General features: G+C 35.9%; 1 protein-coding gene across 2 annotated transcripts; it reads right to left on the bottom strand.

Moving 5' to 3' along the window:
• Nucleotides 1–14,186: 14,186 nt before the first annotated feature.
• On the bottom strand, nt 14,187–27,278 carry LOC121745930 (E3 ubiquitin-protein ligase listerin). Of its 2 annotated transcripts, none has more exons than XM_042139878.1 (16): nt 27,063–27,278; nt 26,819–26,933; nt 26,671–26,733; nt 26,258–26,335; nt 26,016–26,107; nt 25,280–25,382; nt 24,523–24,675; nt 22,695–23,341; nt 22,103–22,580; nt 20,858–21,324; nt 19,142–19,862; nt 17,235–17,925; nt 16,001–17,007; nt 15,433–15,891; nt 15,032–15,262; nt 14,187–14,845 (listed from the first exon to the last, which is right to left on the bottom strand). In XM_042139878.1, the coding sequence occupies exons 1-16, from the start codon at nt 27,116–27,118 to the stop codon at nt 14,618–14,620; spliced, it is 5,589 nt and encodes a 1,862-aa protein (XP_041995812.1). In that variant the 5' UTR covers nt 27,119–27,278; the 3' UTR covers nt 14,187–14,617. The 2 variants fall into 2 exon arrangements, with proteins under 2 accessions (XP_041995812.1, XP_041995816.1); XM_042139882.1 differs by having other exon boundaries at nt 26,825–26,933.
• Nucleotides 27,279–27,813: the final 535 nt, after the last annotated feature.

The following is a 27,813-nucleotide window of genomic DNA, read 5'->3' as shown; positions in this document are numbered from 1 at the left end:
AATTTTCTAAACCAAATCGTTTTACTAATAGATCATGGCTTCTCAAGTGTAAAAGGTCAGGAGGTTAGGATATGGAATAAGGTATGAATTGATGATACAAAACCAAGTATGAAGTAAATTCGAAGTAAATTCATCATGCTATCATATGTAACCCTAAATCTACACTAAAAAACTATAGAATCTAAAATAACGTGAATCGCTGGCAAAATGATAAAATCGAGCAAAAACAACAGTGAAATAAGTAATAAACTTCATCCAACCTTTCTTCGATAATGCTAGAGCGTTTTCCGTCGTCATATTCCAGAATTTGTATGGTTTTTCCTTCGAAGCTAAAGAATCAAGGGTATGAAATGCGATTCGAAGGGTTTGATGGCGATTCGGAGGGTTTGATGGCGATTCGGAGTTTGAGTGTGAGAGAAATTGAATGTAGCGTTTAATCCACGATTCTTTTTACGCGCCCAATTTTACAACGAAATGACAAATTTGCCCTTAAGATATTCGAATATGATAGTTTTATTTGATAAGATTATAGTTTTGTTAGATTAAATCTAGACCACATATTTTAAAAATGTGTGGTGGAGATTTAGTTATAGGGTTATCACACAAATTGGGGTTATCATTATAATGCACCCCTATATATATATATATATATATATATATATATATATATATATATATATGGGAGTGATCAATTGCTAACTCATCATTTAATTGCTAACTACAACTAATTTAAGACTATAGGATTTAGAAAACTTGTGGTCTACAACTTGCCACGTGTATTTTCATTTTTATTAATTAAATCGAAAAAGAAAAAAATACCAAATTAGGGTTTTGGATGAAAATGTCAATATAGTGTTTCGAAATATCAACACAATGCTTTGAGAATGTCAACACAATGCTTTGAGAATGTTAACACATTGCTTATATTGACATTCTACATGTATTATATTGACATATTTTATATACTATGTTGACATTTGTTGTTGTACGAAAAAATTGTAAATTTTTTATTTTTTTTTCAAATTTTGACATCGGAACATATGCAAGTGAGATCTCGTTAGAATCCTTGTGAAATTATCTTTAATTTGATATGTGTTGTGCAAAAAAATAATTTAAATCGAAAAAGTTATATGCGTTTTAAAGTTATGAGATATTTTTCAAAAGTTAGTTACAACTAATTTGTTATAAATTGACCTTAATACCCTTATTGACATTTTTTGTTGATAGTATTGACATTCCGGGGCTGATGATGATCTGAGCCCTTAATTTGAATATCTAATGGGTATTATTTAGTTGTAGTTAGCAATTATGTATTGAGTTAGCAATATTACATTCCCCTATATATATATAGGGGAGTGATCAATTGCTAACTCATCATTTAATTACTAACTACAACTAATTTAAGACCATAGTATTTTAGAAATCTTGTGGTCTAAAATTTACCACGTGTAATTTTTGTTTTTATTAATTAAATCGAAAAAGATAAAAAAACTACCAAATTAGGGTTTTGGATGAAAATGTCAATATAGTGTTTCGAAAATATCAACACAATGCTTTGACAATGTCAACATAATGCTTTGAGAATGTTAACACATAGCTTATATTGACATTCTACATGTATTATATTGACATATTTTATATACTATGTTGACATTTGTTTCTGTACGAAAAAATTGAAAAATTTTGAATTTTTTTCAAATTTTGACGTTGGAACATATGCAAGTGAGATCTTGTTATAATCCTTATGAAAATATCTTTAATTTGATATATGTTGTGCGAAAACATAATTTAAATCGAGAAAGTTATATGCGTTTTAAAGTTATGAGCTATTTTTCAAAAGTTAGTTATAACCAATTTGTTTTATATTGAACTTAATACCCTTATTGACGTTTTTTGTTGATCGTATTGACATTCCAGAGTTGATGATCTAGGCCCTTGATTTGAATATCTAATGACTATTGTTTAATTGTAGTTAACAATTAATTAAGTATTGAGTTAGCAATATAACACTCCTCTATATATATGTATGAGGGAGTGTTATATTGCTAACTCAATATTTAATTGCTAACTACAATTAAACAATAGTCATTAGATATTCAAATCAAGGGCCTAGATCATCAACTCTGGAATGTCAATACGATCAACAAAAAACGTCAATAAGGGTATTAAGTTCAATATAAAACAAATTGGTTATAACTAACTTTTGAAAAATAGCTCATAACTTTAAAACGCATATAACTTTCTCGATTTAAATTATGTTTTCGCACAACATATATCAAATTAAAAATAATTTCATAAGGATTCTAACGAGATCTCAGTTGCATATGTTCCGATGTCAAATTTTGAAATTTTTTTTTTAAATTTTCAATTTTTTCATACGGCAACAAAAGTCAACATAGTATATAAAATATGTAAATATAATACATGTAGAATGTCAATATAAGCAATGTGTTAACATTCTCAAAGCATTGTGTTTACATTCTCAAAGCATTGTGTTGATATTTTCAAAACACTATATTGACATTTTCATCCAAAACCCTAATTTGATAGTTTTTTTTTATCTTTTTCTATTTAATTAATAAAAATGAAAATTAAACATGGAAAATTTTAGACCACAAGATTTCTAAAATCCTATGGTCTTAAATTAGTTGTAATTAGCAATTAAATGATGAGTTAGAAATTGATCACTCCCCTATATATATCATATTTATACATTTAATTTTATAACTATAAGATCCCACTTTTGTAATTTTCACACTTATATATGTAATAGTTATATTATTTTGAATGATCTACTTAGTATATCTACACTAAAAAAATAATTAAATAATATAAAAATATAAATATTATGTAATTCGGGTCAAGGATGTTACAAAGATTTTCTCTAGAATTTATCCATTTCAGTTTATTCAAATGATTTTTAATGTTAATCTTTCAAAACCTTAAAAAAATAAAACAAATTTGAATTATACAAAAAATTAAATTAAAAACTTAAATATAAAAAGAGAATTAATATGTTGGTCCCAAATTTTACTACCACGATTATACACTCGAACAATTTCTTAAAACACCGGACTCAACTGGGACTCCTAAGGGCATCTCCAACGATACGGCAAAACACAATTTTGCAGTGAAAAACTCCTCCAATCATACTCCAAAACGCATCCCAAATCATCCTTTTTTTGCTTTTTTCAACAGTATTACTCCATCTTTGCAATAGCATTGTAGCACGACGCAAAAGTCATCCGAAATTGCAATTGAGTCCTTCCTTTTTGATGATATTCGAAGAAGACAGAGAGATGAGAGATGCGCAGAAACGGAAAAATGGAGAAGAAGAATTTGATGAAGAAACGACTTACCTGATTATAGAGAGTTGTAGATGGTTTAAGAACTTGTGAAGAAAATTTGGAGATGCAGCCACTGAAAACGAAAATACAGAGAAAGGGGAATATTGAAGAAGAAAAAGAAGAAGAAAATTTGGAGATGCAGCCACTAAACGAAAATACGGAGAAGGGGAGGATTGAAGAAGATAGTGGCGATGGGAGAGATAAAATTAGGTTTAGTAGTTAGAATATAGTTAATGGCATGGGCTAATTTAGGGGTGGGAAATTATACCGAAATACCGTAATACCAGACTTACCGTATCGGAAAAATACCGAAAATACTGATTTTTCGGTATACCGCAGTTTCCGGTACGGTATGATACCGTACCGCAGTGTTTCGGTACGTTAACGGTATCAATTTTTCTATACCGCGGTATACCGCGGTATACCGAATCCACGGTATACCGAAACTTCGGTATATACCGAATCCACGGTATACCGGTATACCGTGGTATACCGAATATTCGGTATATACCGAAGATTCGGTATACCGTGGTATACCGGTATACCGATAGATTATTATTATTATTATTATTATTATTATATATATATATATATATATATATATATATATATATATATATATATATATATATATACGAATCAATTTATTATTAGTAAATTTGTTATTAGAATTAATTTTGCATTGAGTGAAAAGGTCGGTTCAAAGAAAGTCTAACTGCAAATTAAAATAATTTGTTATCAATCACCCTGAAGTCTCACCCTCTTAATATAAAATGAGTGGATTAACCAAGACCATTGTTATGTTTTTTTAAGTGGTTAAAGGAGTCTTATGTAATGATGGGATTTGTGATTAATTTGTAGGGATATTTGAGGAAATTTAGAGCATACAAGGACGAGATTTTATTAATTAATAGGTTAATTATGATACCAAACACTTGGAAACAGTCAAGTATCTATATCTAGACATTACTAACTTATCAAACATATCCGAAGCAAATAAGCCTTTACAAATCATCAACCAAGACTTAAGTATTTATTTAGGAGGACGATATTGGACTTCGGTAAATATGATATTGTGTCCAATGAAAAATATCAATTTTTGGAACGTACTCCTTTGTTCCATATAAAGTGGTAGGAGTACATTTTTTTGGAATGTTTCACTTAAAGTGACATATTTTTTTATAATGGAAATACCATCATCCTTATTTTATTCTCTGCTCACCTCTCCTGATAAAATAACATTATGTAAAATCTCGTGCCAAAAAGAAAATATTTTGCTTTATGTGAGACGGATGGAGTACTTGATTATATTGTGAAAAAAAGATAATGTTATATATGAAAATATGCAACTGACATTTTGTTACAATTCTTGTATAATTATTATCTTGTGTAACAAGAGTTGTGAAAAAATAATTTAAATTAAAAGAATTTGCGAAAATTAATGTATTAAGATATTGTATAGAAGAGACGAATGTGTTTGGTTTTAATTTGTTAACGCCTATTATTTTTTCATCTAGACAAAATAATCTTGCAATAATATACTTGTACATAACATAAGCATGATTTTATTCGTATTCGAGATTAAATTTGGATCATACTTTTACAGATTCATTGGTCAAGACTGAAAGTTAGTTGGGTTAGATTTGCAGTGGGTCATGGTCATGGCTTCTGGGCTTGGTTGAAAATCAAATGGGCCTTGGGTTTGGATTTCTATAGATATGTTTTTTGGGTTAGTTTAAGGCTTATGAATAATTTATATACTACGTATAATATTCTATTATTTTATAAAACAAATATTTTTTCCAAAATCCTTTTAAGTAACAATTTTTCTCCCTCATGGAAATATATATTGTACAGAAGATACAACTGAATTTTGCGTCTATATAAAAAATTTTAACTGTAATATTTTCTAAAAAAATTTAGTGAAGTATGCATACTAACTTCATCTTGCTTCGTAAATATAAGGACTTTGAGGATAATATAATTTTTAATATGAAATTGATAAAGATTAAGACAGAAAAAAGTGATTGAAATATTCTTAATAGAGAATGCGGCTCAATTCATAAGAGAGAGAAACTTACATAAAATGAAAGTAGACTAATTTTATAGAATGAACTAAAATAGTAAAAGAATACTAGTTAAATGAGATAAATATAGTACATATATAACTACTCCATCCGTTCTCTCATAGTTGAGTCATTTTTTCATTTTTAGAAGTTCCCTCATAGTTGAGTCATTTACCTATATAGTACTCTCTCGGTCCCATAATAGATGTCACACTTTCCTTTTTAGTTTATCCCACAAAAGATGTCACATTTCCTTTTTTGGAAAAAGCTTTCTCTCACATTAATATAAATATATTATTTTCTCTCTCCAACTAACACAAAACAATATCTCCAAAAATCCCGTGCCATTTCCCAAGTGTGCCATCTATTATGGGACGGAGGGAGTAACTTTTTTCTCTTTTTTACTTTACTCTCTCTTACTTTATTCTCTCTATTTTATTCACTTTCCACTTTACTTTCTCTACCTTTTTCTGCCTCTTACTTTTTATCTATTTATTTAACACACTCAACATCATTTTCTTAAACTCCGTGCCGAAAAGTTTTTTCTCAACTATGAGGGAACAGAGGGAATACCAAATAAAAAGTAAATTCTATGTCATCATCTTCCTCACTTATCTCTATTCCTTTCTTTTTCCTTTCACCGTTCATTCCTTCTTCCTTTTTTTTAACAGACCGCATGCATCATCATCCTTGGCGGACTCAAAAGTGTCTTCGAACATCGGAGATATGCCGAAGTGGTCCGCATAAGCCTCGAGGTAGTCAAAGTGGCGTTTGGTGGGATACTCAGGGAAGACGGCCGAAAAAGGGACGTAAGGGAGCTGGCAGAAGTGCTTAGGGAGGTGGAGGTTGAGACAGTAGTATGTCTTTCACTGCCACAGCGAGGCAATGCAGTTGGCCCGCTCCAGGATGAAGAAGGGGACGCCTTCCCGCTTCCGGCCCGCCCTGACCGCTAGCCTGGAGGGGGCCACCCCCGCGGTAAGAGGGCCGTTCACGAGTATTAGGATTTCAGAAACTATGATTTTTCTGTTTTTTCCACATGATTGGATGTAGTGTGTGTATCAGAGTGTAGGAGATATAAGTGAAGAAGATGATAGCATGAAATTGTATTTTTTTTATTTTGTAAAACTTAATTAAATCAAAACGACGTAGTTTTGATTGCCACATTGCCACATTAGTTTTGATTTTTTATTTTGGGGAAAAATCAGAAAAAAAAAAAACTAAAGTTCATGCATTTGTATTCAAAAATTAAAGTTCAGAGAAAAAACTAGAACAAGTTGAAAGTTCATGTATTTATGTATTTATAGGCAAATAAGCTAAATAATTACTAGAGGCTAACCTAAGATCATAAATGGTCTACATAAGCTTTCAAAGCATGTACCAGGTAGTTCTGTGTGTATGATCTGCTCAAGACTTCTATTAAAGAACTGTCTTGACAATCATAATACATGAATCCTAATTCATATAGGCTACAACAGACAATAACATACAAATCGACTTAGGCAGCGTGTCAGACAAGAAGATGTTTCTCTAACCCATTGCCATTATTCTAGACTTTAAGATCCATGTTTATACTTGTTCCACTACCTCCCACTTACTGAAATACCCTTCAAAACGATTTTTTTTACACACGATTCAATGTAATAACAATCCTAGCACAGCTAGACATTAATTATCTTTGTCCATATTATCAGGATTCTTGGGTTACGCAAAATCTGCATTTATTGGTAGGGTTTTTTCTATTTTTGTTCTAGAATAGAACTTAGATTCCGTGTTTGTACTGAACTTTTTTTTTATTCCGTGTTTGGGTGAGACGCATGACCCTCATGCGTCTCCTTTTAATGAGACGCATGGCGATTATGCGTCTTTTATAAAGACGCATGAGGGTCATGCTTCTCTCTTTTTTCGTTTTTTTTAAACAACGCATGAGGGTCATGCGTCTTAGGTAGAGACGCATCTCCCTCATGCGTCTTTTATTTTTTTAAAATTTCACGGACGACGCATGAGCGTCATGCGTCTTAGGCAGAATAGGCAGAATTTGCCCGAGAAAGAGAGGGAGACAAAACTTGGCGATTTCCTTGGCGATTCCCTTCATATTTCGGTATGTTTCCTTCAATCTTTAACATTGTTCCCTTATTTGTTGTTTATTTGCATATTATTAAGGGTTTTGATAAATTTATTTTAAACTTACTAAATTAGGGTTTATTTAAAAAATTGTCTTTAATTGTTGTTGGTTTGTATATATATTATTGCAGAAATCATGCAAGTATTCGTGAGTTTATATTGGGGTGGTAGAATATTTCAACTTCCTCAAGTGGGCATTTGTTATGATCCTCCTCGTGCGAGAGCTTCCATCGTATTGAATTCATGTGTTTCATTATCTGAATTAGTTGCAATGATATGTGCTAAGATAAGAATAGATTCAAACCAAAACTCCATCGAAATATCTTGGAGGCATTGTTTCTTGGGTACCGGTACGAGTTATGTATGTACTGGGGTTGACAGTGATGAAAGTGTGTTTTTTATGTTCAATGCGGCTCTAAATTCTACTCGGCATATTGTATTATTTGTTGAGTATTCGTCTGTTGGAAATGCCTTCATCCCACCAATTGTTTATCATGGTGTTGGATCATCTACGAGGTTTGAACCTATGAGCATTGATTGCGGTATGAATGAGCAAACAGATGTTGCAGATACTGCTAATGTTGGATTGAATACTCAAGAGAATGTACAAGAGCATGCTGATGTTCATGTTGTACGAGGAGAACTTGATCCACCATTGTCGTCATCATCGTCTGATGATATTTTAAGTGATGATTCCGGTGCTGACTCTAGTGATGAGGAGGTAGTGTATAAACCCATCGTGCAAGGTAAACAACCACTTCCAGAATTCGTTCACACTGGGTTGAAATATTTTCGCAGACTGTCGAGTGGTCCTTCTGAGGTACCTGAAGTTGGTAATGAACGCAGTACCATGTACTGGGATGAAGAACACCCATATCGGATTAATGCGGGAACAAAATTTGATAGCAAGCTGCATGTGAAGATTGCTATTACTATGTGGAGTCTGAGGCAACACCGGAAATTTAGGGTGGTTGAGAGCAAATTAAGAAGGTGGCATGCCGTATGCAAATATCCAGCAGGGAGGACAGAAGATGGGACAGCTATTATCAGCGAGACCGACGCTGAAAAAGCGAATGAATGTCGGTGGGAAGTTTCTGTTACACACATGGCCCATGATGATATGTGGGAGATTAGGAAGTGGTGCGGACGCCATAGTTGTGAAGGCCATCGTAATGATAGAGGACATGCTAACTTTTCATCACCAATGATTGCTTTGTGTATTCGCCATCAGTTGCTAAAAAATGCCGAGTTCAGTGCCGCAGCCGTAAGAAATTTTGTTCATGACAAATTTCATGTGGTAATCAGTTATAAGAAGGCATGGTATGCACGAAGAAGGGCTTTAGAGTTTGTATTTGGTGGATGGGAGGAGTCATTTAGGGATTTGCCAAGCTACATGCTTCAACTGCAGTATAGGAATCCAGGCACAAACGTTGAGTGGAGGCATAACGAGTTGTTGAGTCAGGGCCGTACTAAAGTCTTCTATTACGTGTTCTGGGCACTTGGGCCTGCTATACATGCTTTCCAGGAGTGCCAACCAGTTTTAACAATAGACGGGACTCACCTTCGAGGAAGATTTAAAGGTAAGCTGCTTGTTGCTTGTGGTGTTGATGCAAACAAGAAATGTCTGCCTATTGCATATGTTGTTGTTGATGAAGAAACTGGCGACAGTTGGGAGTGGTTTTTGGATCATGTCAGAATTCATGTGGTGAAATACCAAAGGGAGGTGTGCATCATTTCGGATAGGCATAAAGGAATCCTTAAGGCTATGCGTTCTGATGAATGGAAAAAGCCGCCGATATGTCACCACAAATTTTGTTTGATCCATGTGAGGAAAAATATCTTGACGAAACTTAAGGGTAAGGGAGCTAAAGCGAAAGGCATGATATGGGCATTGGGTGTCACAACTCAAGTACGCAAATACATGCCAAGGCGACGGGCACTACAGGAGGAAAGTCTTGTTGCGATACACGAGCTCAACAAAGCCAAAAAAGAAAACTGGTCTCTTTGTACACAAGCAACCGACTCATTTATCCCAGTAGTGGACCGTGCCCCAGTCTAAGTCAGGTACGTCATGGTAATCCTGTTATACCACGCCATATACCCCGGGCTCATAGGAATATTCATGGACATCGGTGCGGCGTCTTCGGCAGCATGGAACCTTTCGTACCTCAAGTCCCACTCCCCAATGTAGAACTGATGCGTGTTTGCCCAGTTGTTGCCCTTCTTACCACTCCGATCATTTTTGCCCAAATGATCGGCGTTCCATAGCATCCTGTCTACATACTGAGGTATATCCTGATACCGATTGAACTGTCGCCGCACTCGTCCAGGCTCATGTGCCTCGACATAGGCCCAACATACCAAGTAGGTTTCGCAGAAAGAGCATCCATTCACATCATTACAGTAGTCAGGCAGTATGCAATGTGCGTATGGCGTCCAGATAAACTACAAAACAGCAATGCAAATGCCAAATTAATTCCATAATAAGTTCATAAATGAAGTCTAAACCGAAATAATATTCACCTGGTCAGGTCTAATCAGAGATATTTGGTCACGGTAATGCTCAACCGAGTGTCTAGGAGCATTTCCTATGTGCGTTGTTCCTTTCCACCTATACATAAAATTGATGTAAGAAAATTACCCAATATGCATAAATAAATACTTAGATATATACCTGGCGCCACATGGTGTATATGGCTCGTGCACAACCGATCCTATGAACGAAGGCCTCAATGTGGGCATTCTTTCCCACGCCCATAGCTGCAGAAGGATCATAGGCCCGCCCAACTCTTTCCTCTTATCCATGGAAGCCTCGCACAGATAATGATAAAGGTAGGCCAATGCCGCACTTCCCCAACTAATAGTCTTTACCTCTTCCGAATCCCCAAGCGTATTCAACCATATAAATGGAACCTTACACCCCGTGGTATCTGGTAGAATGAGACCTCCTAATAAAATTAGGGCATGGATACGTGCCCTTTGGATGTATACGTACGTAGGTAGGTCATCACCCAGAGGCATCCTTATCTGGTTGATCAGCGCGGTCATCAGCAAACCGCCTTGCTTTGTCTCTGTGGAAGTATCTGGTATCCATCCCAACAGATCGCGGCACTTGCTGGTCCAATCTGAAAAGTTGACATGATAGTCACGCCCTGTGAAAACGCGACCCTCCGCCCTCAAGCCCCAAATGGCTTGCACATCTTCCAAGGTGATCGTCGTCTCACCGATCGGTAGATGGAAAGTGTGCGTCTCCGGCCTCCAACGCTTAATCAAAGCCGTAATCAGCTCATTGTCGACCTTCATGGGCCTCCCACAATCCATCACGCCTTTGAAACCAAAGGCGTCAAGCCAATATCTAACATTCTCATGAATGTCGATGTCCCAAGTCTTACTTTCTAACCTTCGGACTTTAAATACTTGTGTTGTGCCCTCTTTCATGAGTTTATTTGAAATATGATGTTTCTGCATATTTAGCACGAACGGGTCTTCGGGTCCATATAATAATTGTCCTCTAGAACTTGAAGTCTCCATCTAATCTAAGTACATATTCACAAAACAACAATTACAAACTCACAATTGCAATACAAATAACATATACATTTAAATTCATCGGCAAAATAACAACACATCATAAACCAAATGATTCACTCCAATTCAACACAATTCATGATTTATAAGGCATAATTTACATATAACTACTAAATTAGAAGGTTAAATTAAAAGATGCATTGCAACCTATACTCTATTCTCCAATAACAACCTAAATCACAACACCAAGCATCTCAAACATATCAATAACTATACAATAGAATGAATTTAACCACTAAACTCCATTACAATTAACTACACAACAAAAAATCGGCCAAAATTGAGCAATTTGTTATAAACCCTAATTTACAAAAATTAGGGGAAATCTAAACAAACTATGCAAATTAACAACAAATAAGGAAGGAATGTTGAAGGATTGAACGAAACTTACCGGAACACAAGGGGAAATCGTCGGATTCGCCGGATTTTCCAAGGAAAAATCGCCAAATTCGCCTTAGACTCTTTCTGTCGCGTTTGAATGAGCCTAATGCCTCTCCGTCGACTGATTTAATTCGAATTAAAGACGCATGAGCATCATGCGTCTCTCCCTAAGACGCATGAGCATCATGCGTCTCTCCATAAGACGCATGGGCATCATGCGTCGTCTATTAAAATTTAAAAAAAAATAAAAGACGCATGAGGGAGATGCGTCTCTACCTAAGACGCATGACCCTCATGCGTCGTTAAAAAATGAAAAAAGAGAGACACATGACCCTCATGCGTCTTTATGAAAGACGCATGATCGTCATGCATCTCATTAAAAGGAGACGCATGAGGGTCATGCGTCTCTCCTAAAATCGGAACAAAAAAAAGTCTAGTACAAACACGGAATTATATCTCTAATCTAGAACAAAAGAAGAAGAAACCCTTTATTGATAAGATAAAGTAATACATAATCAATAGTTTTCTCAATGTTACAAAGATTAAGAAATGACAAATTTATGAGACCCCATTTCTGTACATAGCAATAACGATTTATCTCATACATAAGTTCTATTGAGTGCTATACCACCCACACAACTGTTTGTTAGTTTCCAACTTTCTGTACATAGCAACAAGACTTATCCTATACTCCCTCTATCCACTATAAATGATCAACTTTCCATTTTGAGTTGTCCCACCATAAGTGATTGATTTCCTGATAACACCTTTATCTCTCTTACGTTATTCTTTATACTACTCCCTCCGTCCCACTCAAGATGACCACATTCTTGAGTGGCATGGGATTTTAGGAAGTGTTGTTAGGTGAAATAAAGTAGAGAGGAAAAAGGTAATTGAATATTTTAATGAGGAGAGATGAGAGAGGAAATTATTTTCAAAATTGGAAAGTGACCATCTTGATTGAGACAAACAAAAAAGAAAAGTGGTCATCTTGAATGAGACGAAGAGAGTATTACTTTATTATCTCTTTCTTACTTTATTCTCTCTTTTATCTCTCATACTTTATTTTTTCCTCTCTCATACTTTATTTTTTCCTCTTAACTTAGTAAATATTATTTTCTTAAATCTTGTGTCAAAAAGAAACTCTTCACTTATTGTGGGACGGATGGAGCACATTAGTTCTATTGAGTGCTATATATCACACGAATATTTGTTAGTTTCCAAGATAAGAAAATATTCGGATAAACATTATAACCTTTCACAATAGATAATCAAAGTGTATAGTTTAACTTCCGCAAGTAACTAATTGTGTCACCTACTGCGTGACCTATTCCACGACCACTCTACAATGCCGAAGACCTCAACTAATTTGTTTATAAATGAATGAATAAGCAAAACAAAATTGTTTCTTCTCATAAATGTATAAAAGTGAATAAAGAGTTTTTCATGTACTCGAAATATATTTTTTTCAGTATACTAACTCTTAATAATATAATCATCATGAATTAATTTCATTTCAAATATTATCAAATTGACTAAAATTTGATCAAGATTCTTAATTCAAATAACTATTTGTCCTCATTAACATATGTTGCATCTTGCCAACGAAACCTAGCTCTTAAAGGCAAAACTGAAACATCTGAAGACTCTCCTTAATAAGAGATCTTGGGCCAAATCTCGTTTGCATGTGGTACATATTCCTATATTATAAAGCTATAATAATCCCGCTGATATGCAATATCAAATTTACAGTTATAGTGTATCGCATTCTAGATTAAATATACTCTATCTGTCCTACTATAAACGAGTCACTTTCCTTTTTGGAATGTTCCATCATAGGTGAACAATTTCCATTTTAAGCAAAAAATTCATCTCTCTTACTTTATTTTCCCACCTATTTTATTCTTTTCACTTCTCTACTTTTCACTCTCTCATATTTTACTCTCTCCATTTTAATTATTTAAATATCAATTTCTTAAATTTTATGTCAAAAGAAGTGGCTCGCTTATGGCGAAACGAAGGGAGTTCTAAATTTAGTTGTACTAGTAGTCTTGTTATAAATATGGGTATCCGCCCGCAGCAGTATATAGTGCAATTATAGCTTATATCTTAGTTCAATCCAAAAGAGATGATATATTGAGCATTAGGAGTTTAATTAAATTAGGTGGACGAAATGCATTAGGTCATCCATACTCATGGTCTGTGTCACAATTCATACCTCTCGCCATACCTCTACTACAATAATTTCAACTTTCTTTTTCATTTTTTAAAATTGAAATACTCCCTCGTCACATAATAGGAGTCACATTTAGTGTGAGCATAAGTTTTAAGAAATATAAAAAATAGTAAATTGAAAAAACTAGTGCAATATGAGACCCATTTTTTTTATTGATTTTATATTAAAATGTGAGTGAAGTGAGTTAGTAGAATGTGAGACATAATAGCTATTTATGATAAAAGTGAAATGTTACTCTTATTGTGAGACGGGGGAAGTACGTATAATAATAATTATTATTATTATTATTATTATAAAAATAAATAAATAAATAAATAACTAAAAGAAGTGCCAAAACCTTCATATTTTTCTTGTCACTCTACAACTCACCTCCCTTGAAACCAGCCCCTACCTCACCCCATAGCGGTGTGGCACTGCACCACCAGCTATACCTGAGGCAATCGTGAAGATTTAAATATTCGAGTTCAGATTTCAGCCTCAAAACTCTAATACAAATACGTTACAATTTACAAGTTGGGAAAGGTATAAATTTCAATGTAAAATTTCCAAAATTTAGCATGCACCTATTGTCACATCTAATTACTTCTTCGTCTCCACATACAAAATGGGTACATTCCACGTGATTTTATCAAGGTGGGTGGTTTCAGATATCCCTTGTCAGTTCTATTAAGATACTGAATCTTGATGGATTCAAATCATTGTAGCTAGGCACAACAAAAGGAGCCCAAGGATCAGAAACATGAGAGCACGTGAGTGTTCCCGTGATCACCACAACTCGACTTTCAGAAGCACAGTTCTGTACTCGAGCGTTGCAGTGGGAAAGGGTGATGCAGCTGAGATTGAAATCATTTCGGCCATAAACATAATAGTTTACAGCATCAGAAAGGAGACTGGCACAATGGACATGTTGATTTGTGAGAAGTCGAGAACCATTTGTAAAGACAAGCCGAATGGAATTTATGCTTGCAGGTCTTGCATGCAAGGCGTGGCAAACTATGGCTGACGGTATGGATGACACTGTAACAAATGGGGCACTCCTCGACTCCTTCGAATTCCTTGTCGAAATTGTTTTTCCATATCCTTATTGCCTCAGCTAAGGCCCCATTCTGCACATTCCACCACATTATCAGCATGTGATGTTCAAGTTCGACGTTTCAAAAGTCCAAGTGTTATCAATAAGCATCAACGGAATGATGTACATACTACATAGTAAGTTGGTACTGTGAGGATCTAATAAAAAAGGAAGGGGAAGCTCTCAAGAAGGTACAAGTAACTGAGTCTGCCGGAAATACCTGGTTGCGGATAAATGCCATCAAAGACATTAACCATTTTCTTCGCTTGACCTCACTTATGCCAAGGCTCCTGGTACAATCTACATCAACGGGTCTCAGGGGATATGATGGAGGAAGGTGAATCACTAGATCCATCCCTGTCTCATCCTTTGTATAAGTGGCCACAACCTCATTAGCTGACTTGCTCACGACAATGGAGAAATTCTCATCCGCAAAACTAGCTTTCTTAATCTGAAAAAAATAAACAAGACGCTCCAGTCAAACAAAAATGCTAAAGCAACGCACAAGAACAATGCCGCTGGAGTAAAAGACAGAAAGCCAAAAAAATTATTCTTTGTTGACCCATATAATAGCCACAATCATGTTAAAAAAAATGAAAATCTAGACCAAGCAACACAAACCTGAGATAATTCATTTGAGATCAATGTTGGGCTACACCATGCTTTTGTGAAAGATTCAATGGCAGATAATGCTGAGCGGTCACGTATATCACTAAACCACCCTCGGACGTATGCTGGAAGATTATGAAGCATCAAACCAAATATTGCACCGGCGAGTGAAGCCATTTTTGCAGGTTCAATGGGCCAAAGCAACTCTAGAGAAAACAAAATCGAACTTGATGTGACAGCACGTCTTGCAGCATTAGCTGCTTCAGAGACTTCTGCAGGAAGCTCTATATCTTTTCTCTTTGAAGTGGTGCCCATGTATGGGTCCAAGGGAATGTGCTGGAAAAGACAGTCCAGTATTGCTGGGTTCGTAGAATTTTGCACATATTGGATCATTCTCTCCCTTTCAGGTGATGATGATGGCAAGGATACTATATGTGATAGCAGTAAAGACCAAGCAACTAATACATTTACCTGAGAATTCAACATAAAGCCAATGATCGTTAAGAATAACAGTATAGGATAACACAAAAGTAAGAAAGCATGCAATCAAATGCTGTTGCCTGAACAAGATATTACTCACCCGTTCATGTGCAACCAAATCCATTTCATGAACTTCATGAGGTAATTTTTCTAGTTTGTGAGAAATTTCTTCCCTTAAATGAGCATTTTCTGATGGTGTATCAAGAGAATCCTCATTATTGGTTGTACCATCATCCCTACAGTATGTAATAGCCGATTGAACCACAGGCTCAGTCGATAGAAGAATAAAAGCCGCATATTGCAGAGGTGGGAAAGGTTTGCATGAAAACACTAAAGCATACAAAGAGCTTATAGCTCCTTCACTCATCCCCCAAACCTCTAATGATTTAACAGCTTTGTCTCTTGCGTGTGGACTAGACTGAACAGAACACGAAGCAACCAACTCCCAGAACCTACGATGATCAAGTCTAGACAATGCAATAATAGAGGAAGCCTCGGGACAACGTGCATTCACTATTGCCTCTGCCACAGCAGTGCAGAAAAACAAACGCAGAACACCTTCGAATATACGATCAGTGATGAATTCCCATTTATCATCCCCCAAAGGATTTACATTTCCATCCTGTAACTTGTCCCATGGTTTGATGAGGGAACAAAGCAAAGAAAACCCAACAAGTGCATTTCTTGCAAGTTCTATGGCAAAAGAATCAATACTCACTACATTTATTTTAATCTTATCTAATGAAGCATTGGAATCATTAGGTCCATCTGTTAAAGTTTGATTGATATTTTCAACAATTTCTTCTATCATGACTACTGCTGCTTCGATCCAAAATCTTAGCTGATGCATAACAAATTTCCAGTCATCTTCGTCAAAATCTTCCCAGCAATAAGCAACTGAGATAACAACCAACTCCGACATCAGCTTCTGCACTAAAGGTAGCTTATTTATAACAGCCGAGGCCCCCTGCCTCTGCTTCAGAAACAGCTCATACAAAGCGGTTCTCTCCACGTGGGAGACATACCTCCCTGGTTTTACCCCACCTATCAACTCTGTTATTTTTACAGGGAAACAAGAAATAACCAAATGAAGCCAGTCCTCCATATCTGCAGAAATGATAGCAATCGGTGCAATTAGTTATTAATTATAATGATTGGTGAAACAAATATAACTATTCGGCCCTTGTTAAACAAACAGCTCATAGAGCTTGGAAAAAGTCCCAAGCCTTTAAATACAATAGATGAACTGCATTTGTTAAAGAATCTGATTCCTTTTAATTCAAAACTTATAATTATTCACGCTGTAAATGATGTATCAAAAAATTCCGGATTACCTTCTCCAGTATGCCATGTATTCAGTGCGGGGAACGATATGGCTTTCTTCATCCAGTCAACTGTTGCACTATGGAATTCACTTAGTCTATACAGATCATGCTGATTGTTCATAGAATCTCCATATCCAATGACCAAAGGGACAATAAGTATGTTAACAACAGATGGTAAAACCTCCAAGCAATTTGAATTCACAGCATCACCAATGTAGAGTTTCTCCAGTAATAATTTGAAGAGTGATGCAGCCTTGTCATTTCCCCACACATCTTCTTCAAACAATGTAGAGAGCAAAGATGCTAGCGCTCTCAAAAAGGGTTCCTCAACAGCCTCTAACTCATCAGCTGAAGCATGCCATAAAAGATTTAACCCATTTCCAGCTCCATGGACAAGGGCACCATCAAGCAGAATTCTCAAAATTGAATCTGATAAACCATGATCTCTACTCTTCACGTTGCTGATTAAAGAAGGTAAAAAGGAACTGAAAATACTGCCGCCTAGCCATTTCCATGTGCACAAAATTTCAGCGGCAAGCCAAGGCCGATAATAATGTGATTGACTGATTGCCAAGTTATCCACAGAACACTCAGCAGAAGAAGCTGATGCTTCAAATACAGAACCAGCTATTATTCTATCAAATCCAAGTTTAGATATTAGTTTGTCAACCAGAGCAACAAATTTGGAATTTTTGGGTACCTACAAAACAAATTGCTGTTGTTAACTTCCATTGCCTATATTTAAGAGACTAAAGTTCAAAATTGGTCATGTACATTTGCTCAATTAACCTTTTTGGTCCTACACATTAAGTGTGTTAGCTTTTAGTCCTAAACAATATATTTTGATCCATAGTTAGTTCCATAATAAATTAACGATCAACTGCACTTTGACCTGATTGATTAGTTAAATATGGACCAAAATATATTGTCCAGGACCAAAAGCTAACACTTAAAATGTGTAGGCCCAAATAGGTTTTTTGCGCAAATGTACGGGAACAATTTTAAAATTTAAAACGCAGTTAACCGTTAATTTTGTACAGTACCATTAAATATTGACCAAAACATATTATTTAGGACCGAAAGCTGACACACTTAATGTGTAGAACCAAAAAGTTTTTTTAAGAAAATGTACGGAACCAATTTTGGACTTTTGTCTATTTGAGAAATAAAACTGCAAAGCATCTAGGATATGACTATATAAGCATTTATGGGCAATATGAAATATTTCCTAAATAAATTACTCAAGCAAACAACTAAATAGACAACTTTTACTAACACAGACTGTTACAGCAAGCCGAGAATTCCTGTCATCTAGTTGACAAATAAACTAACCAAAATTGGGAGCAAGTTTAAGTGGGTATAGACTTTATGAAGTCGAAATCTATGAAGAAATAAGAAAACTAAAGCAAAATAATACTCCTTATGTCCCCCATTATGTGTCCAAGTTTTCCATTTTGGTCCGTCCCATATTAAATTTTAGCACTTTTGGTAGTGGACCCTACATTCCACTAACTTCTTCAACTAACTTTCTATTACATTTCTTAAAACCTGTGCCGGGTCAAAGTGGGATGCATATTGGGGGACGGAAGAAGTATTGTTCAACTACAGCTCAGGTGATGGAAAATACAAACTTTGCTATTATAGTAATTCGGACATGACATTTGGAAGCTTGAAACTTCCAATCACGTAATTCTGCCTGGAATGCTACTACCTCTTGTACATGGATATAAAATTTGCTGAATGAAACATTTCTTCAGAAATATCAACCAAGGACATTCAGGCTAGAGCACTTATATCTTGTAATAAAGAGATAGTAAGTTCAAAAAAAATGTTGTCTCTGGCCTAACTAGATAAGGGGCATCAGTAAGTGCAATTTGATAAAACGAACAAGAATAACAGAGCACAACACAACTCACTTGAGTAGGAACATTGTCAGTTCTCAATCTGACTCCAGTCTTATCTGGTACGACCCATAATGGCCACAACTCATTCTTACTCAATAACTGGTCCAACAACTGTTGTTCCTCAACTTGGTCTTGACAGAAAAGTTCAAAAATATCAAGTGCCCAATGGCAGCAGGAAGAAATAAAATTCTCTGAACAATATATACTATCCATAAACATAGTGCATTTTATTGCCTGTGTCAAAACAGTTGCCAAAACCTTCCGGCTATTTACAGCAAACACTTTCAATAACTGTCCGCATGCTTTGCACCGGAAGTCATGGACAGCCTCATAAAATGACAACCTGGTCCCAGTCTTTCCTGAATGCTCTTCATCAAACTTGTGCTCAGAAACATTGACCCAGTTAAATTCCCAGTCTATTATGAAAATAGCAGCCAATATGTCTTGAAGAAGCTCGCTTTCAGCCTCAACTGTACTGAGAGAAAAAGAACTACCACGGAGAATATCCAGGGCAAAATGAGTTTTCTCCAAAACAGTATCAGAAGATCCCATACTCCGGTGTGAAAGACTTCTCCCGTTAAACAAAAAGGAACCTAGATCTTTAACCCAAGAAAATGTAGAATCCATCACAAAAGTCATTAGCCACTTTCTGACTTCCATGAATATCAGAACTGATGTGTTCCATGAGACAAAGGAAATATTATCATCCTTTGATCCTCCACCGAGGACAGCGCTGTATAGAAAAATTGGAATGTATGGATTAACAAATCAATATTCTACTTCTCAAAGTTAAGGGAAAAAATAGACCCTCTATCTCACATCCCACCAAAGAACAGGCTTGTTCAGAGTCAACAATTCTACGAAGTACATAAACAATGGTAACTTCTAAAATTTTCAAAACACAATAAGAAAAAACAAATTAATTGAACAATTCATTATATTGTTCTGTAGAAAGAAAGTTACTGGTCAGCAGTCACTGCAATTATAAGGGAGAATATGGTTTCCACAAAACTAATATGCTACTAACGATAGTGCAACAGTCACAGGAAAAGAGTCACAAATTTACAAGAACATCACAGCAATAGATTGTAAATATTTTACTAGAGTTTACTAGAGTAATTTTTTTCTGGGATAGGACATGAGTAAATATTTTAGATTAATTTTTACAAAGGGATAAATTATCCCAATTCCCAATATAATAGATAACACCATAACAAAAAATCCAACTCTGTCTGTAGCTACATCTGAAATAAAGAAGTGCCTTGAATTCTTTATAATTTAAAAGTAAACCCACCAAGCAATGCTAAATTTACCTACAAAAGAATCATTAGAGGATCATTGATATTCTTAAGCAACTAGAATGTGAAAATAATTGGCTGATAGTCTCACACCCAAAAGATGCTGAAGCTTTAAATTCTTAAAGCTTTCCAAATGTGTATGCTCAGTAATTGTTTAATCATTTAAATTAAAAGGTTCTATATGCATGAACCTGCTTTCAACCTATAAACAGCTTTCAACCAATGCACTATAGCTGATATATGAATCGCCATTTTGCAGTTGTCAATAGAAATAGTAAATGAAGAATGTATCCACATCTCAGTCTACTCAAGTAAAAGAATTATCAACATCTTAAAATGCAGGTAGTGGAGCAAGAGACCAAACACCATTTCTTAATGCAATTGCAAGCAATGTAAAGGATGAAATATTTTATGAGAGAGGTCAGCCTACCACAAAAATTGAGCATCAGAATTTCCGAACGGGGGATAGGCTTGTGCAACATGAACAGCAACCAAATCCAGAAGTTCATGATGCCAGTTGTCTTGACACAATGCAGAGTGTCGAACAGTCTTCCTAGTTCTCTCCCTTACCTTCTCCATTAGAATAGCCAAGACAGATATGCAGTTTCTATTCACAGCCGCAGGATCAAAACCAACCTTTTCTCTGTCCACTATATATGAAACAATTGCATCCCACTGCTCTGAGAAGCACTCATCATCAACTAAGGCAAGCAAGAGATCCAATCTAGCAGCAGTAGATGGACTAAATATTTTTAAGCACCAAGGAACAATTATCTCATTGAATGATTTCAGAAACTGTTCTTCTCCCAATTCACTACATGTAAGCTCTTGAGTTATCTTGCGAGGTCCAAATACAGATACAGAAACCAAAATTATCTGAACTGCGTCCAGTGAGTCCTGATTTAAAGCAAATATATACAATGATGTTATGAATGACTAGAAAATTCATTAGGTGACATAAACAGAGCTTTGTTTTTGAATGGGTACATAACATGATATATTAAACTAACTGTAACAAAATATCTGTATGAACTAGCACATCATTTCCATAAAAGACAGCACAAATCTCTAATTGTCAAGCCAATGAGCTAGAAACCAAATATAGCTGCTCAAAATAACGAACATAACGCTAGTCCTCATTTTGTGGAAAATTATAGGCCAAGTAATACAGTGCAACATCACCTCTCAGATACAGTTAAGAATTTAGGGGTACAATCAGTGGCCTAGTGCTAGCCCACAAGCTCATCTAAACAAGAGGAAATAAAGGTCTTCCCGTGTCTCAGATAAAGCACGGGTCTCAATGTTTTTAGTTTCTAATCTTATTTCAAGTTATAACCTATTTAGCAATCCAGAGCCACTCAAGCATCTACCAGTAAGAAAGCCTTTCCATTTAATTGAACTTTTATCAAATCTCATAGAAGATGGTTTCTATGATTCTATCTGAAGCTTCCCTTCTTGGCCATTTAGCACTCGCCAAATTTTGACACCCTGACATGACTTTCATCAATCAAGAACTTATCATATGGATTATTAAAAAAACCTACAGTCTGCCTATTCTTTCCCAAAGGTCAAATTTAAGTTGGATTCGGAGCCTGTCAGGATAAACTACAGTAGAATATGAAAATCCATGCCATATAACTAAACATAGAGAGTAATGTATCCTTCTTTAACTTACGAGTGTCCCAATTAATGGGAAAGACTTTGCCAAAGTGGGTCCGACTAAGTCCAGCAAAGGCCATGTCTCTCCTTTCTGCACCCCATCAAGTAGTAAAATAAATTTGACTATCTTCTGCATTTTTTGAGAAGAATACTCTGTTTTCTGAAACATATCCAGACAACCCGCTTGAAATTTTGAAGAAAAAATCAAGAGCAGATCGCGTTTTATGCTGTGAATCCCAGAAATGATCTTAATGATGCATTTCCCAAGACTTTCCTCACGATCCCTCGAATACTTACTGTTCACTACTTCTCTTGACTCCTTATAAATAGGCTGGATGGTACTATTTGAATGGCCCAGAGAATATGATGAAAAGGGTACATCCTGGTCTTTTGAGCTGGCTGATGATATATAGTCATGCCAGAATAGGCCCAGTAGAATCCCGTCTACAAGCTTACACTGTAGATGGTAAATGCCATCTTCCCCATCAACATATCTGATACCACATAGGAAGACCTCTTTAAAAGATAAAAAGGAAAAGAAACTACCAAAACCACAATGAATTTTATGGATAGTTATGAAGAGTAGATAACTACCGTATATTCCATACCTGGAAGCATTTCGCAAGCTCCAAATAAAGCATTCTTCTGCTGCAAGAAAAAATGCAAGCTGATCTGCTTGTGATGAATAAGACAGGCTTCTCCCTTCCCAGAGGCTTCTAAAAAACTCAATAAGAAATTTCTCCCCATTGATTGCTTCGGAAGGTACTATTTCCAAAAACAGAACCAGAGATGGATATGATACTTGCTGAGATCCAAAACAGCCATTCTTAAGAAAATTTAATAATCGGTTTACTATGGTTTTTTGAACATTCACAGAGGCCCAACTGTTTGGAAAGCTTTTTGTGAAAAGAAACAAAGTTTCCCACATTGATGAATGGCAAGCTGGGTTCTTTTCCTGGAAACAACCAAGTATGGTTCCCGCAAGTACTTTCATATCTCCTTCACCAATTGCATGAGGAATGTTTTTCAAACAACTTCTAATAACTGAATATGCAGCTGACCTAATAACTGGGCTTTGAGACTTTAGAAAATCTAGAAAATAATTATGATTTGAGAACAACTTTTCTGCAGAAGTAAGAGCTACACTCCGGGCTTTCACTCCATACTTCGATTCGCCAGTTACATATTCTGAACCAGACCGAGCGAAGAAAATATCGTAAAGAGCTGCTACTGCCAGTAATGATGAAGAAAGCACCTGCGATTCAATATAATATAAGAGACCTTGGAAGACAAAAACATAACAAGAGTCAACAATATGACAAGAACACCAAATTCACAAAAGACTATCAAATTCAGTGTTGAAGCATCAAGAATATAAGAAACATAGATTTTTTCTCAAGAGTTCTTTAAGATCATTATGAAATGATTGTTACATGTAAAGAAAACAAACAGCGGTGATTTGGTATCTTCCCCCTATTTAGGTGGTAGATTGATTTTATGGTCATGCAAATATATGCACTTGTGAACCTACTTAGCACCAGTTAACCACTCAGCTGAATTCACAGGAGGAATGAGAGGAGGACATGATAGATGATCACAATTGATAGTATATATCGAGTTTATCTTTGCATATTCTGCCTCCAGATCATGTGCCAGTTTCAGATGACAGTTACAATGGATGCAGAGTTCATGTCAAAAGATGATAAATGAAGAGCTGAGATAATTGCTACTTGGAGTGCTTAAATTCCTGAATTGCATAACACAGACTCAAATGCAGACAACACGAAGAGAAACAGCAGCTTCTGTTTTCATGTGAAGGTCAGACAGTTTATTTCCTATAGCATTCTTTTGTCAAAAAAGTAAAAACGTTACTTCTTTTTCCTTGCTAGGGCATAAATTCACAGATATCTAGAGTAATGCAGAAGTTCCTTGATGTGGATAGAGTGGAAAGGAATAAGCGGAAATAGTCTCCTCAAACAGATTGCGCCATATAAAATTTATGAATTTTCCCTCAGTTTAAAAAGTATTTATGCATCATACCATTCAAAAAACAAATTGAAGGCATTTCATCTGGCTAATGTTTGGAAAGTAATACAACGTTCAACAGGTTGCAAAAACCAAGTTTATATATAGTATAGCAACAACATACTACCTCCGTCCTTGAAAAATAGAAACTTTTGAAACGGCACGGGTTTCAATGCACAATTGGTAAAGTAAGAGAGAAGAATTGACAAAGTAAGAGAGAGGGAAATAAAAATGGGTAAAGTACGAGAGATGAAGAGGAAAGGTAGTGAAAGTAGTGTTAGTGGATTGTGGGGTCCATGTCCTAAAATAGAAAGTTTAGAAAGTTTCTATTTTTAAGGATCGGAGGTAGTACAATCTAGCGATTTTAGTCATTCATTTTTATGAGAACCATACGTCCATACCCATCATTACCTGTTGATGCATTTCTTCAAGTTCATCTGATGCAGTGGCTTTATCAGACAAACTCTGAGGAGTGAGCTTCAGATTTTCTTCTATGTATGTAAATATTTCAGTTGAATAGAACATCAAGGCATCAATTCTTTTCTCCTGAGCCGGAAAGGCAGTCTGGTAATTCAAAATCAGAAAGTTAACAAAAACTTCATTCAATTGAGATACAGTAAAGTTTAGAACTACTTCCAATGGAGAAAGGCATATGGAAGTTAAAACGCTGAAAATTCTACAGGTAATATCAATATATCATAGGACCAGGTGAGATAGGACTTTGCAAGATGCTGACAAAGGGAGGGACTGGGTTTTGCAATAAAAATCAACGGTACTAAAGTTATTCTTTGGAAATGCGAAGTTAAAATTGAAAATTAAGCACTTACTGTTAATACAACTTCAATTTTCAGTATCCTTAATTATGAAGATGATTTAAAATTTAGTTATAAATAAAAACATTAGGTGATTTAGATAGCTCTGGTTCCATGTATAAGCTTCTAGTTGTTTCGATCGCAAAATTTTGGGGAATTGAATATAACCATACTCTATTAAACTACCACCAAATTTTGGAGAATAGATTGAAAATTTATGACATATGAACCAGCAGAAAACATTTCTAATTCATTTATGTGGTTAGCTAGATCACACTTCCCATGCTTATCAACTCTAGAAAGAAGACAAAAACAAGAGCACATAGGTCAACAACATGCTCTAACCATATATACACCTGAAATGACCGCTTTGCAGCTTGGGAAACTTCATATATTGAATCAAACTGCGAAAACCACCATGGTCCTATCAAAGGCTTTAGGTGTGGAGCCAAGTCTCTTCTGGAAATGGAAAAAGGAAAAGATGAACATAGTAGAAGCACCACAAATAACGTTAAAAAATAACTTGAATTCATATTAAACTGCATGCAAATTGATAACCGGAGTTACTCTTATTCTGTCATCCGTGGTCTGATCAAATCCAAGTTTTTGCCCAAATTGGAAGTGTATATTTTCATCATATTTTTCTCACTCTAAAATGTTTTTGTAGTCTTAAAACATAATAAAATGTCCAGTTAAATAGAAAAACAAATCATGTACTGAAACCATGCTTCTTAGCTGCTGAATAAATATACCAGTTTGAAGTATAAATAAGGAGAAGGTGAGGTGAGTCTGAACATTTTTTTTATTGATAATCTTCTAAATTTACAATAAAAGTATAGCATTGAATTCAAAATAATTATTCTAAACGAGTTTTTGTATGAAGTTACATGATCTGGTTGGATTATCAATGACTTGGCTGATAGGAATTGCAACATTTCTAGATTGTAACTGACTAGATCTACAAAGCAGCATCTCCATATAGGCATATGCATAAAAATATATAGCAACTTCAAATTTTGTTAAATTCTTAAATTACAAACATCTATACATCATCAAATTATATCAGTCAAATAAAATGAATCAAGCACAAACCCCACAACAGTAACAAGATTAGTCATGGTATCATGTGTTGCTCGTCGAACTTCTCTGTTGTAGTCGAGCAACAGCTTCTTGTACTCAAATGCCTGTGGAAGAGAAAATGAGCATTAATGCGTGAGAATTTTTAGCAGCATACTGATGAGCCCTTCAGTACGAACTGGTGAATGAAGATGGACCTAGTCTTTGAAAGTCCAGGTTTACAAATCAACGAGTAAATTTATGGACATGAGCTTTACCCACTGAGGAATGATCACTACTAATTCCTTTGCAGATTTCTCTTCCATAAGTTGAGAAAGCGATGTCAAAGCTTTAAGCTGTGTAACAATTAAAAGTAAGCAATCCAGAGCAATATCATATGTTCTACACAATTGAAAAAACATTAACAATTCAATATTCAGATCAGCATATTTAATGATTCACAACAAGGTAACCTATCCAACATTACTTAATATACACAAACAAAGACCTATATGGAAGTAACTATATTTCATCCAACGGAGTAATTTCTCTTTATCACTAGCTATGAATTTATCTTAACAAAATCCCAAGATTCCATCATCAACACAACAAACAACAATCAACAAAGCATCAATGCACACAAAATCCAAAAAAATAACAAGCTCAAGTCGCAAGAGGCGTTACTATTCACCTTGGTGGTGGGATCTTTCCGCGACAGCCGCTTCAAATGCAGCGCCAGGTCACCATCAATATCCTGCTCAATCCATAAAATTCAAACGTAATACTTGATAATTGAGCTCAAAGTTGTCATCGAAAATAGAAACTGAATTAAAACTGACCGTTACCGGAACAGCATCTGGCGTCGATGCGAGTGATGAGTCCACACGTGAACTCCCAACGTAGCCTCCGAACCCTACCACGGTGGCGCCCGACGGCAACAGCGAAGCAGCCATGCTGCAAAATTTTGAATTTTTAATTTCCGAACCAGTTAATTATCCTTTTTCAAGGGGATTCCCATCTAAATACCTCATAGAGGGTTCAAAAAAATCATAAATATTAATTCTATAAATTTGGGGGAGGAACCTGCTGCTGGAGGGGCGAGATTTGGTTCTTGCAGCATCTCCCTTGGCTTTTCCCATATTCTGCAACTCGAATTGAATCAGAACAAAAGCACTGAGCTAATTTAAATACTGTATAAGTTCAATCTGAACCGAGAAATCAGCTGCTTGGGGTTTTGGGTTTGATGGAAGGATGGAGACGAAGGGATTTTCGATTGAAGACCGACGAAGTTTATACCTAATCTGAATGACAATATTGCCCTTATTTTCCATGGTCGCGCCAGCCGACTTAATTCTTCTAGGCTTATTTTATCGTTGCCAATTAAGCATGCACAAATCGAACCGGCTCAGTGATTAACCGACGGTTCATGAACCAGAACTGGCACCGGAGGTTTGAACTGACCGGCGGTTTCGCAGTTCAAGCGGGCCGGTTCAGGTTCGAGAAAATGACCAACCGTAACCGGCGGTTCGCCGGTTTGAACCGGCGGTTCAACGGTTCCAACGGGCAGATTCCGGCTAGGGGCGTAGGGTTGCAGACGAGGGGTGCATAAAAAACCGGCGGTTTCTGACGAAAACTGCCGGTTTGAACCGCCGGTTTCCGACGGTTCCGATGCTTTTTCAGGTAGCAGAGCGTAGGTGGCAGTGTATAGGCCTGAAAACCGGTCAAAAATCGGCGGTTTTCGGCCAGAAACCGCCGGTTTCAGTTAGAAACCGTGGACTGAGCCGTTGGTTTTGGTCCGAACCGCCGGTTCAGGCGGTAAACCGACCGAATTTCA

The sequence above is a fragment of the Salvia splendens genome, chromosome 1 (genome assembly GCF_004379255.2).
Source record: "Salvia splendens isolate huo1 chromosome 1, SspV2, whole genome shotgun sequence".
Taxonomy (NCBI): Eukaryota; Viridiplantae; Streptophyta; class Magnoliopsida; order Lamiales; family Lamiaceae; genus Salvia; species Salvia splendens.
This window is presented reverse-complemented; position numbering and strand designations above follow the sequence as displayed.